The sequence below is a fragment of the Mesoplodon mirus genome (assembly GCF_964341445.2).
Source record: "Mesoplodon mirus genome assembly, chromosome: 3".
Lineage (NCBI taxonomy): Eukaryota > Metazoa > Chordata > Mammalia > Artiodactyla > Ziphiidae > Mesoplodon > Mesoplodon mirus.
Window position 1 is genome coordinate 181,517,338 of NC_138978.1, and position 12,851 is coordinate 181,530,188.

Genomic DNA, 12,851 nt, shown 5'->3' on the forward strand with positions numbered 1-12,851 from the left:
GTGTGTATTCCAGACACAGTATGTGAGAGTGCCTCCTACTCTCTGTGTCACAGAAATGAAAACATCTCTGAGGTAATTGCTTTTTACCATTGTGCTCTATTTATTTTGTAAGAAATGAAATATTTCTCTATACCTATAGTTTTATCAATATTGGGAAACTCAGAACTATGAGAGATGGATGTGTTTTCTTACAGAGGCCTGCTTTTCTCAGGTACTTTTTGAAATTGTTTGCCCCTAGTAGATTATCAGACTTTAACCTTTGCAAAATCAGAATGGTGTGAAATGCCATTTCAGTGTTTTAATTTGTACTTTAAAATTTATGAGTGAGGTTTGTCATCTTTTCAAGCTTTTCACTCAAATATTTTTTAGGAATGTGTACTGTTGTCGTGTGTGTGCGTGCGCGCATGTGTGTGTGTGTGTGTGTGTGTGGACACTAATAGCAATTTAAGGTCCATAGCATTTAATTTAACTATTAGCTCTATTTTGATTTATATTGGGTGCTAATTGATTCTTGTTTATTAGTCTTATTTGTCCAACTAGACAGTAAAGTTTTTGAGCAGGAATTGTTTGGTACTTTCTTATATCCCATGGTGCCTAGGGAGCACATAGCTTTAGTATTTAATATTAAACAGTTGTTTCAAAAATAAAGAAGTATGCTTTTTAGTTTTGGTGTTTTATTGTAATTATTTGTGAAATGAATTTTTTTATGAGTAATGAATTTGTTTCGTAAAAATGACACGTTTATTACCGAAAATTCAGGTATTATAGAAAAATAAAAAGAGTAAGATAATCAACTTTCTAACACCTACGGATAATCATCATTATTAACTTTAAGAGGTTATAAATGTAGGCATATTTGGTTGAGTGGTTGGATGAATGGGCCACACAGAAAATTCTCTAAAAATGGAGCCACATTATATATACAATTAAAAAATAAATAATAGCAGAATTAATCCTACTTGAATTGACAGTTGAAATAAAACTATAAGAGTTAACTGAATTATCATTAACTTCCTCTAAGGTTAGGAAGAAAAATAATTTAAAAATTGAGATTGAAGTCGGAGATTTTGTGACTAATAGTGTTTGTAATTTTTTTTTTCCTTTGGGTTATCTGTAATCAAATTTGTAACCAGATTTAGAGCTCTTGCCTTGCCTCATTTTAATTTTGACAAGACCTTAAGATCTTTCATTTGAGAATTTTAGTCCCTGATCTGGAAAATGGCTGGGACCAATACTTTTCATGCCATGTTAGAGAAAGCTCTAGGGCTCTGCAAAGGTGCTAGGTAGCTTCCTCATTTCTGCTTTTATCTGTATCATATATTAAGATATTGTATAAAATTTGGTCAGGAATAAAAAGTCTTGCTACTTAAAAAAATGTTTGAGAAGCATTGGGTATTATATATGCTAATAGTAGACTAGAAAAAAGGATAACTTACATGGCATTATTTACTTTTTTGTGTTTCAAAATTGCTGAAGCACTTATGTCTCTTTGTTTAGAAAGTGTAACTGACTGGTTTATTTCTTTGATTTAGGTAGTAAACTACTGAGAATTACAGTGAATATGCTGACAGACCCTTACGTATACTGGATTTTGCTGGCACCACTGTTACGTGTACATGCCTGTGAAAGTTAGCACGATGACAGTGACAGTAAAAATTGCAAACAACGGACTTATTAACTAAAATTGAAAGCTTTGAAAAATTACTGTGGGCTACTTCAGTGGTTCTCTAGTCATCACAGTAGCTGATACACCAGAAAACATTTGCCACTATGTTTACCGAGTGATAATTTACCAGCCCCTATGGTGGCCAGCTATAATTGAAAGGCTGGTTAAATTACTGCAGTTTTACCATCTGCTGCATTGTGAAAGGCTAATCGTTTGACAAATTTGTGGGCTTAAAATCAAAAGAAGTAAATTTTTAGAATATATATTTGTTACAGCCCCAGTGTTTAGAAAAGATTCCTTTTCATAACCCACATCAGTGGTTTCTGTTATTTGTGCAGATTGAGAAAAAATTTTACTAGTCTCAAGGCAAAGAAAAATCCTTGAAGTTTAGGCCACACTAAAATAAAATTATACATTCTCTCTTCCCACCCCGAAACAGGGACTGTGTTTTATGGCTAATGGATGTATTTAATGTTACCTTTAGTAACTGGGTACGTGCTGGCTTTTGTGAAAAGCCATGGTAGTCCCTGGTGATGCTGTTTTTTTTTTTTTTTTTTTTTTAATATCATGCCCCGCTGGTGAAATTAACTACCTTGTCAGAGGATGGCATTATTTTAGGATCATTATCTTCAAGGGAGTTTTGTTCATGGCTGTGGGCCCCATTATTGTGTGGGAGGTTTTCAGAAAAATCTAATTGGTAGGCAGATGCCCTTATGGTAGAAACCAGTGATGAGCTGGCATCTTATTGGCCAACGAATGTGTGCTGAGGCTTCCTGGCACATTCTTACTAGGCCTTTACAGCCCTCTTTCCTCCGTTTACTTTTTTAATCATTGAGGGGCACTCGTCTTTTAGTCTAGAAGCGGGGTAGAGCTTCTCGTCACCCCCTTCATTCTGAATGCACAGCAGCAGAGCAGAGTTAAAGGTGCTGTGGCAGTTTTTCTTATAGGGCCCAGCTTCCCAGGGCAGTGCAGTGTGGGAGCAGCACAGAGGTTGCCCAGGCAACTGAACCCCAGTGCCAGTGTCCACATACCTGTGTCCAAATCCCTGCTCCGTCTGTGTGATGTGGAGAAGTTACCTTGATCAGTCTCTGTTTCTCCATCTCAAAATGAGGGTAGTAATGGAACCTTCTTTATAGAGTGACAGGGAGAATTAAGTAAGACTTACGTGTAAAGCATTTACCGCAGCGTCTGGCACTTAGTAAGCGTTTGGCAGATGTTGCTGTGCACATCATCCAAATCACTGCCGTCATTTCTGTCTCATTCCTGTTGAGTGAGGTGGCCAAACGCAAGCACACATCTGGGGCAAACACTCCTGGACGGGCCCACTGTCCTCTGCCTAGGATGATGCCAAAGGATTTCCTTATGGTGAGAGGAGATTTCAAGTGACTGCGGCCTGATTTCTACCAAATTGCTTGGTTACAGAGTAGCAGACATTATAGAACAACAGACATTATAGAACTTTCCCATCCTTTTATTCTTTGTTTGCCTTTGTATGTAGCATGTTGATTGTTGATGTACATCACCCAGATGTACCAAGGGATTTTTTTTTCTTTTTTGAGGACTTATTGAAAGAAATTTGATTCATGTAAGACTTCTCCCACCTCCACTGCCAGTTGTTGTCAATTTGTAAATTTGCTTTATGGTTTTCTGATAACATTTACACTGCTTGGGGCAAAATAGCTAAACCCATGGAGAAATAACAAAAATCTACCACTGTGTATAATTTTAAGGATATCACTTGTTTTTAGTTGTGTCGTTAGTGGCTTTTTATCTTATTGAACCTGATACACTGAATGTTGTGCCTTTGGAATTACATGTGACTGGGAGCTGGTGGTCGTCCCATGCCCACCCCACTGTGGCTGTGGATCAGAAGAGCTGTCGAGCTCGTATTCAGAGCACGCACCCTTGCATTTCGTGACAAAAGCTAGCATCGTTCCCAAGTGGCAAGACTAAAGCTTTAGCTCTAGAATTTTATGACACGTCAAATCCTAATGATGATATGATATAATAATATAGCATAACATAATATACTACAAGCACGCCCCATTTCATTGCACTTTGCAGATAGAGCTTTTTTTTTTTTTTTTTTTTTTGCAAATTGAAGGTTCGTGGTAACCTTGCCTCAAATAACTTATCGGTGCCATTTTCCAACGCTTGCCCACTTCATGTCTCTTTGTCACATTTTGGCAATTCTTGAACTATTTCAAACCCTCCACCAGCAAAAAGATTATGACTTGCTGAAGGCTGAGATGATGATTGGCATTTTTTATCAATAAAGTATCTTAAAATTACAGGATGTACATTTTTAAAGATGTAATGCTATTATTACACACTTCATAGACTGCAGGATAGTGTAAACATAACTTTTATATGTGCTGGGAAATCAAAAAATTCATGTGACTCACTTTGTTGTGATATTTGCTTCATTGTGGAGGTCTGGAGCCAAACCCACAATATCTCTGAGGTATGCCTGTATAATAGAATCATGTGAGCGTTTCCTAACCTGTTTTTGGTGTATGGAACTCCTGCTTGTACGCGTCCAGCTTTGCCACGACAGACTAGGGGGATCTGCTTTTAGTCCCACAGTGACAAGGAAAGATGGAGAGTTAGAGAGGACATAGAAAAGGAAATGCAGTGAAGGATGACAGAAGATACTGGTTTTCACCCCCTTTCCCCCCCACCATCAAGAGATGAAACCGGAATGCTGGTCCATGTGAAGATGCTTTTTCTGGTTTCATGCTACTAAAAATGTACATTTATGAGATGGCTCAGCAGGGTTAGGGATGTAGCTAGTCATTGTGGAGTAGTGTCTCTGAATTTGCTTCTATGTAAGTGATATCGGTTTCTTGTGCTTTTATCTTGGTTAGTACTTATGTGGCAAAATTCATGTTTGCTCTGGGATCACTTGTAGTCCATTTGCTGGGTTGGTGGCCGACAGAGCATGATCATAATTTGACATTGAGTTCTAGGCCCAACTAAGGGAGTAGTACTCCGTCCCTTTTTATATATAACTTGTACCTGCCATGGATATGTCAGCCAGAATCTTGAAATGTTAAATCGTAATATTACTTAAGGAAAAACATAACTAAAGATGCTATTACTTAAGGATACGTTACTTAGGATACTAACTTTGAATCAATTGCTCATTGTCGTACAGTTTCATGTGCAAGAATAAATATTAGGTTATTCAAGTATCCTTGTGACTACAAGTAAGGAGAAATTGGAACGCTCTTATTTGCTCATTTTTGCCATTAGGGCTGTGCTGCATGTGGAGTTGAGTCATAGAAAGCGTAGAAGGCTTCTAGTCTAGCATGGGAGAAATGTATTCCCAGCATAAACAGAGAATAGTAAGAGTTTTCACTGCAATAAGTTCGAAAGACGGTAGAAGTCAGAGGAGGATGGGATTGTGATAGGAGCTGGAACTTGAGATGGACAGACAGAAAAGAGAGGGAAGAGTATTTCTAAAGGAATGCTCAAAGGAACGCCTCAAGAATATGCTGGCTCCCATGTTCAAGGATGGTTCTTCATGGCTCTAAGTCGGTTCACAGAACCACAGAAAGATTAGCCTGGTATATAGTGATAAGTAATAGGGAAGTTCTTTTTGAGAAAGACTTTCATTGACTGAGACTAGAGTCAAATCCCAAGGGGAGCCAGGCTTCTCAAAGAGCTGTCGCAGGTACCCACCACGATGAGCAGAGCCCTCCTTTGGGCTCTGACACTGATTGTGTGGCCCGGAGCACATCTCTTAACTGCCCTAAGACTCTGCTATCTTTATTATGAAATGAGGTTTGGGCCAGTTAGTCTTTAAATGCCTTCCATCTTTGAATTTCTTAAACTCTTTGTCTTTTGAGCAAACATAAGAATACAGATCTCATCCTTATTAGTGGCATTATTTTGAAAACAGCATAGAAGCACAGAAATAGTGTTCTTTGTTGAAAAGTAACTTTTACAGACTTTTTACAGTTTACTGTTTGTACATAATTTTGGAAGTGTGATAAAAGGAAGAACCCATTTGTATAGATGTTCAGTTATTTTTTTAAGTTATTTTTTGTGGAACTTGCCAAAATGAGAGCTGCATTATCCCTTTTCTGGAGCATTGTTTGGATTTCTCTTTTATTGCAGTGAGATGGAAATTTTAGGATAAGAGACCAATCAAAGAGTTTTAGACGCTCCTAATTTCTTATCAAACACGATACCTGAATTATATCCCTGTATGACTTGCCCTGCTTCTAGCCTTCTTACTGAAGGGGGGAGACTCCAATCATTTGAAAAATCCTGAGCCTCAGAGTTGGTATAATTGGGTCTCAGTTACTGAGGAGGGAACCGTAGGGTCGTGATGCCCTCAGCTTACAGCCGAGGCACCGTGAGGACTCCTGGGTGAGTGCTGGCTAAACAGACTGTATGCTCTGACAGAAATTGTGGGTCCAGGAGAAATGAATTACAACTGACTTTTACCTCATAACTTTCATCTTTAGGGGATCATTTTCTCCCTAGTTTATATGTAGAAAAATACACATTCAGAAGAGCAAACTGAAAAAACAAATCACAACAAAACAGCAAACTGGATAGCAAAATTCCTAAAAAATGGAGCTTTACTAAAACAAAACTGGGATTTTGCCAGTATTACTCTTCTCATTATCTTTTGGGAGTGGGTGCAGCCTCTTTAGCATACCTTGCAGAAGAAAGAAGTTCCAAATCTATTCGATTCCTCAGTGTTCCATTGAGAAGGAAGAATAATCACATGACTATCCCAGAGGCTTCAGACCTACTTGGAGATTTTCCTGAAGATGTCCTATAACCCATATTTTATTTATATTTTAAACATTTCTTTGATAGTATCACAGCAAGAAATAATTTATCTTTCTTAGAAATACTACCGTAGTATTTCTGATTAGGATGATTTTCTGTTTTTAAAATCTTTTAAATTTCATTATGCTAGTAATACATGCTTACTGCAAGTTTAAAAAACATAAATATGTATATATATATATATATTTTTTTTTTTATGAAAGCAGGCTGCATCTCCTCCCCCCTCTTACCTGCCCCCATCTTGATTAATTCAATCCAAAAGCTATCGGGTAGGGTTGCATGAGGTAGGAGTCCGCATGACATAAAATCTAGAAGCTGTAAGAGAATAGTAGGTTGATAATTTAGCTACATAAAAAACTTCTGCGTGAAGAAAAATAAGCTACGACATGAACTGGGAAAAACTATTTACAACTCTTATGTTCAAAGGACCATTTTCCTTGTATGTAAAGAGTATATACAAATCAACTAGAAAAAGAATAGCAATCCAGCAGGAGATCTGCAAAGGAAAGAACACAGTGTTCATAGAAAAGGCTCTTAAGCATATGAAAAAATGCCTATTCTCACTCATAAGAGAAACGCAAGAGACTGAGATATTACTTTTTACCTGTTAGTTGGACGAAGATCAGTCAGAGTTGAAGCATCATTTGAAGAGCCCCTGAGGAAGCAAGCACTTTCAAAACTTGCTGGGTCAGATTATAAACTAACACAACTTCTGTGGAGCACACTTTGGGGATATCTAGCAGATTTACTAATACACATTCCCTTTGACCCAACAGTTTCACTTCTAGAAACTTACCTTGCTGACACACTCCCACATAAACTGACAGATGTATAACGTTATTCATTGTAGCATAGTTTGTAGTAGCAAAAGAGTAAACAACACAAATGTCCATCAGTAGGGTGCTGGTTGACTAAATTATGGTGTGTCTATACAATGGAATGCTATGCAGCCATTTAAAAAATTAAGAAACTTCATGTAGAATGAAGTCTGAGGTACATGCTAAGAGAAGAAAGTAAAATATAGAAGTATGCATATAGTATGCTACCGTTTGTATCAGAAAAAGGGGGAAAGGGGTAGTTAAATGTATTTGCCCATGTGAGTGTTGTCTCTGGAAATAACGTACGAGAACCGGTCGCACCGCTGTCTCCGGAGTGAACAAAGGGAGGGCCGGAATACAGGAATATCAGAGAGACTTTGCAAAGAAGGCCTTTTTAGATCTGTGGATTTTTAACCATGGGAATTTACCTACTTAGTGAATGCATTTTCAATTAAAAAAAGAGAACACCTTTCAGGTTACATAAAAAGATGTGTCCAAATTATCATACTTTACAGGTCGTAATCATCAGATAATGTTTTCTTTGCTGTCTAGCTGCAGATACCCTAGCTATCTGTCTCGAATAGGGTTATTTACTAAATTTCCTAGTACCAAATTAGTCCTAGAATAATCCCTATGGGAGGTTCTTTTAATGTCTTGCTATCTGTTTTATTTTAAAAATTTTCAATTAATATTCAGAACTGAGATCTGCTTGTAGTGGATATTTTTGGTCATCTTTGACATGTTTTGATAAGCAATATTACCGAGACTATAAAAGAATTGGGAAGGTTTCTTTTTCCTTTTTTCTTCTCCCTTGCTTCTCAAGGTGGACATGCTGAGTTGAACTATTCTCGATATTTTTCCATGGAAGTAATTGTAGTTTTATTCTCAGGAAGAAGAAGGAAATACGTGCAAAACACAAAAAACTTCCTGGCTTCATGACTGTGTTTTATCCTTATCTCCAACCAATGATCTTATGGTTATAGCTCGGGAGCAAAAAGCTGTATTTCTAGTGCGTAAGTACTCTGTTATTTTCATTTATTTTAATGCATAGAATAGAAAATGGATTAGGTAGAAAGAAAAAGTTTTACTTCTCTCGTATGCATTATATGGTGGCATTCCATAGTTTGATATGTTACATAACACTTTTTATTCTCTTTCTTTTTATTTCTCTCTCTCTTTTCCCCTTTCTTTTTCCTTTCTTTTCTGTTTCTTTCCTCTCTTTTTCTTTCTTGGCTGCAGATACTGTAGCTGTCTCTCTATGGCATTTCAGAGGCAATACTGGGCATTGCCCAATTCTTGCAAGGGGCAGTCAGAGCTAAAAAGGGCACTGACTGCTTCTTAGTAATAGTGTGAGTTAAGTGACTTTCAACTCTAATTTGAAAACTCACAGTGCTGTAGTTTCCTGTTTGGGGCATAATTTTTCAGCTTATAATTTTTGTTGAAGATTAAATTTAAAGTTTGGGTATATATAGAATGTGGAAAACCTCACTGATCAAAATAAGATCTTATATTAAATGGATATGGAATGGTCTTATAAAGCAGATTTGCCTTCCAGTAGCATAAATCTAATAGAAAAATTTTCTCTGCCAACTAAAGATAAAAAGTAGTTTTATAAATAAGAAAGGTGGGGTGGTACATAAGAATTAATAACTTTATTATATGGATTGAATTGGAGGAAAGAGACTAAAGAGAGAGTTTTATAAAAAGCTTATAAAAATTTTAAACATTATCGTATATTTACCTAGGAAAAGACCTAAATCAGTTAATATAGAACTATTCAATTCTGTACTCATCATTCTAAAGAGAAAGAGTGAAATTTATAAATTCTGTTTTAGTGTACTATAGTTAAGTTATTTTGTGTGATAACTTAATTTTTTCTCAGCAAAATGGAAACATAGTGATAAAGGGAAGGAAGAAATGCAGTTTGCTGTTGGTTGGAGTGGTTCTTTAAGTGTCGAAGAAGGGTAGGTACCAGTTCATTTTTTTTGTCTCTCTGTGTGTTAAATGTATATGTGAAATTGTTTGACTTGTATGTGAATCTATTAAGAAGCTTCATTGTTTGGAATGTTTAGTAAATGTATATTATTTGCAGCTTTAGAAGTTGTAGAGCATGATTTGGCCAGTAAATTTTAATTTTATTACCCATGTGATTACTTTAAAAAAAAAAAAAAAAGACCTCCTGTTTGGAGAGAATTTAAAGGAGAATTCAGAGAGAATCCCGTAACATCCTGTCTACATTTTGTCTTTTCCTCAGCTCTTCATTAATTTTATTCAGCTAAAAAGTCAAGGGCAGCCCTTGTCTTCTCTGCTTTGCCAGCATTGGGCTCGTACTTAAAGGGGACAGTGCTACATTAATTCTTAAAACTCATAAATACTTCAGAAATGCAAGCTGGTAAATTCAAGTTTCCTACTGATCCAGTAAGAGGGGTTTTTTTTGTTTTTAATTTACTTTTATTTATTTATTTTTGGGTGCGTTGGGTCTTCGTTGCTGCGTGTGAGCTTTCTCTAGTTGCGGAGAGCGGGGGCTACTCATTGTGATGGCTTCTCTTGTTGTGGAGCACGGGCTCTGGGTGTGCGGGCTTCAGTAGTTGTGGCACGTGGACTCAGTAGTTGTGGCTCGTGGGCTCTAGAACGTAGGCTGTTTAGTTGTGGCACACAGGCTTAGTTGCTCCGCGGAATGTGGGATCTTCCCAGACCAGGGCTTGAACCTGTGTCCCCTGCATTGGCAGGCGGATTCTTAACCACTGTGCCACCAGGGAAGTCCCAGTAAGAGTTTTAAAACAAGATCTCTAGCGTGGTTCCATGATGGAGCCGCTAGCCTGGAACCTGCAGCCAAAACCTGTTTTCAGTTAAATTTTTATGACTGAAAGTTACCTGGCCGGAATGAATAAGATTCTTCAGACTTTGAATTCAGATAAAGACAACCAAGTAGAAATCCATAGTACATGCCTGACACTCTGTAGATACTCAATGAATTGTTTTCTACTTTAATCAAAATAAATAATATTTCTCCTTAAGTCATTTAGTCTAAGCATTTTGAAGACATTTAATTTCTGTCCGAAATGCAGAGCAAACGTAATGGTTCAATTACTTTAGAGACAACAAACAAACAAAAAGGTTAATTTTGTTTGGTGATTATCTGTTTTGATGTATGTGGAAGAGGATTTATATTTTGTTGAATAAGCTGGTGATGGTCCTGAGGTTTTACAGGTTAAATAAAAGTCAGTAGGAGTTATTTTAATTTTGAGGCTTGTCTCTGAGTGCGAGACAAATTTTTCAAGTCTATGTGGCAGAAAAAAAAAATCTTTTAGGGACCATCCAGCCTAGCAGGTGCGTAGAAATAGGTCATCAGGAGCAATTTCTGGAAAATATAAAAGAAGAAGCCAGCCAATTGAAATACAGTAAGTCTCTAGATTAACGTACTCAGCAGAAATGCAGCTTGCCTGTAATGTGATTGCCAGTTCCTCCCACCCTCTGCCCTTAGCTGATGCGGAGGAGAGGGGAACAGTAGGAAATGACTGCTTGGTGATCATTTGATGTTTTCTCAGTTTTGTGTATAATCAGTCATGTACAGTAAAGGTGTGCTTTCTTTACTTCTGTGCTTTTCACGACAATACAGAGTGAAAAACACTGTTTTTTATTAACTACAAGTGAATGTGACATTACCTTTTATGTGAATGGATTTTATGACCCTACTTATGGGGGGAGTTTTACTGGGGTTTTTTTTTGTTTGTTTTTTTATAGATTTTATAGATTTCCAGTTGTTCCACCATTTTTTTTTCTTTTGTAGTGTTTATTTATTTTTACTTGTTGACAGTTTGCTTTATTTATTTATTTATGGCTGTGTTGGGTCTTCGTTTCTGTGCAAGGGCTTTCTCTAGTTGTGGCAAGCGGAGGCCACTTCATCGCAGTGCATGGGCCTCTCACTATCGCGGCCTCTCTTGTTGCGGAGCACAGGCTCCAGATGCGCAGGCTCAGTAGTTGTGGCTCACGGGCCCAGTTGCTCTGCGGCATGTGGGATCTTCCCAGACCAGGGCTCGAACCCGTGTCCCGTGCATTGGCAGGCAGACTCTCAACCACTGCGCCATCAGGGAAGCCCAGTTTTACTGTTTTTTTATGTAGGCATTGGATACAAGTGATCCACAGAGCTCGTCTTCCACTAATTGCCCTTTAACACCCCATTATAGAGCTTTCAAAGTAATTGACCACTTCATTAGGTAAGCATATGCTTTTGTTTTTGTTTTTAGGGAATGTGTAACCAGTGCTCTGTGTATCCCACTAGCAAGCCAGAAGAGGTAAGGATGAATGAGTCATTTGTTTTCTTTGCTTTGATTTATGAGCAATTAAGATCGTCACTTTTGTTTGTAACAGGAGTTCCACTGGACGACCAGACTGGACCTGCATTGTGGTGGGCTTTACTTCGGGTTACGTACGCTTCTACACAGAGGTGAGTTGAGTGCTGTGCGGTTCCGAGATACCAGCTGACTGGAGCACCTGGTAACCCACACCCATCACACTCACTTGCGACTCATGACCACCTGCCCCTTGGGACTGTGTATTTGATACTTTATGGGGTGGAGGCTGGAACAGGGGGAGCAGTGGTGGTAGAAAGTTCCAGTAGGAGCTATAGAGAAGAGAAACCATATTCTGCAAACAGACTACCAGGCATCCACAGAAGGCCCGTTGGGGGAATGATGCTCTCTGGCCGTACCTGTTCCGGTATATTGGTAAGAAAACCAGCAGGACTTATCTCTGTGCTTCCTCCTAGAGTGGCGTGCTCTTGCTGTCACAGCTCCTGAATGAGGACCCAGTGCTACAGCTCAAGTGCAGGACCTATGAAATCCCACGACATCCCGGCGTGACGGAGCAGGTAGCATAAGAGATTGTGTCCAGAGTAGTAGTGGCTTTACTTTGAAGTCGTTTCTTCCCTCTTTCATTGGGTGGAAACTTTAAGCATCTTCGTGTGGCACAGTTAGCTGCGCTGTCATATTCTAAATAGAAATATAAGCTACTCATAGCTGAGTAAAGAATACCAGTCTTGCTTTCACTTACTTAATGAAATATTGTATGCTTTGCTCTAGAATGAAATAAAACACTTAAGTCAGAAGACAAAAAGTTTTCTCATTTTTAGAACTTAATAGTGACTTGAGGTACAAAATGGTATTTTGTAACTTTATATCTTTTTAATTTGAACTTAGGTACCAAAATTATGTAGAGAGTAAAAGAAAAAAGTTCTAGCTGTATTAGTAAGAGTGCTACCACATTGCACTAACCTATTTCTCAGAAACGGGGTTATTAAGTTTTTATTTATTGTGGAAAATATTTTATATTCATTGAAGATTTTGATAGAGAAAACAATACTGTTGAGTGTCTAAGGCTCTCCACAGTTTTCACTTCTTCCTGGTGCTGTGTGAGATTTTCATTGTCTCACAGTCAAAAAGTCATTGTAGAGCCACATAAACTGACACGCTCTTGCTCAGCACACCTTGTTTGGTACCTTGTCAAAACTATATAATATGCCTTCTTTCTTTCTGCTGTCCTGCTTCCAGAAGATTTGA

At 37.9% G+C, this 12,851-nt stretch overlaps 1 protein-coding gene across 1 annotated transcript in view; it reads left to right on the plus strand.

Annotated features, from left to right (window-relative positions):
* RAB3GAP2 (RAB3 GTPase activating non-catalytic protein subunit 2) overlaps window positions 1-12,851 on the plus strand; it is a 91,107-nt gene that overhangs the window by 26,011 nt on the left and 52,245 nt on the right. The window contains exons 3-7 of the mRNA XM_082612080.1: window positions 8,183-8,306; window positions 9,176-9,257; window positions 11,541-11,588; window positions 11,665-11,740; window positions 12,062-12,163. Of these exons, the coding sequence (XP_082468206.1) occupies window positions 8,183-8,306; window positions 9,176-9,257; window positions 11,541-11,588; window positions 11,665-11,740; window positions 12,062-12,163 (432 nt within the window). The remainder of the gene's footprint in view (window positions 1-8,182; window positions 8,307-9,175; window positions 9,258-11,540; window positions 11,589-11,664; window positions 11,741-12,061; window positions 12,164-12,851) is intronic.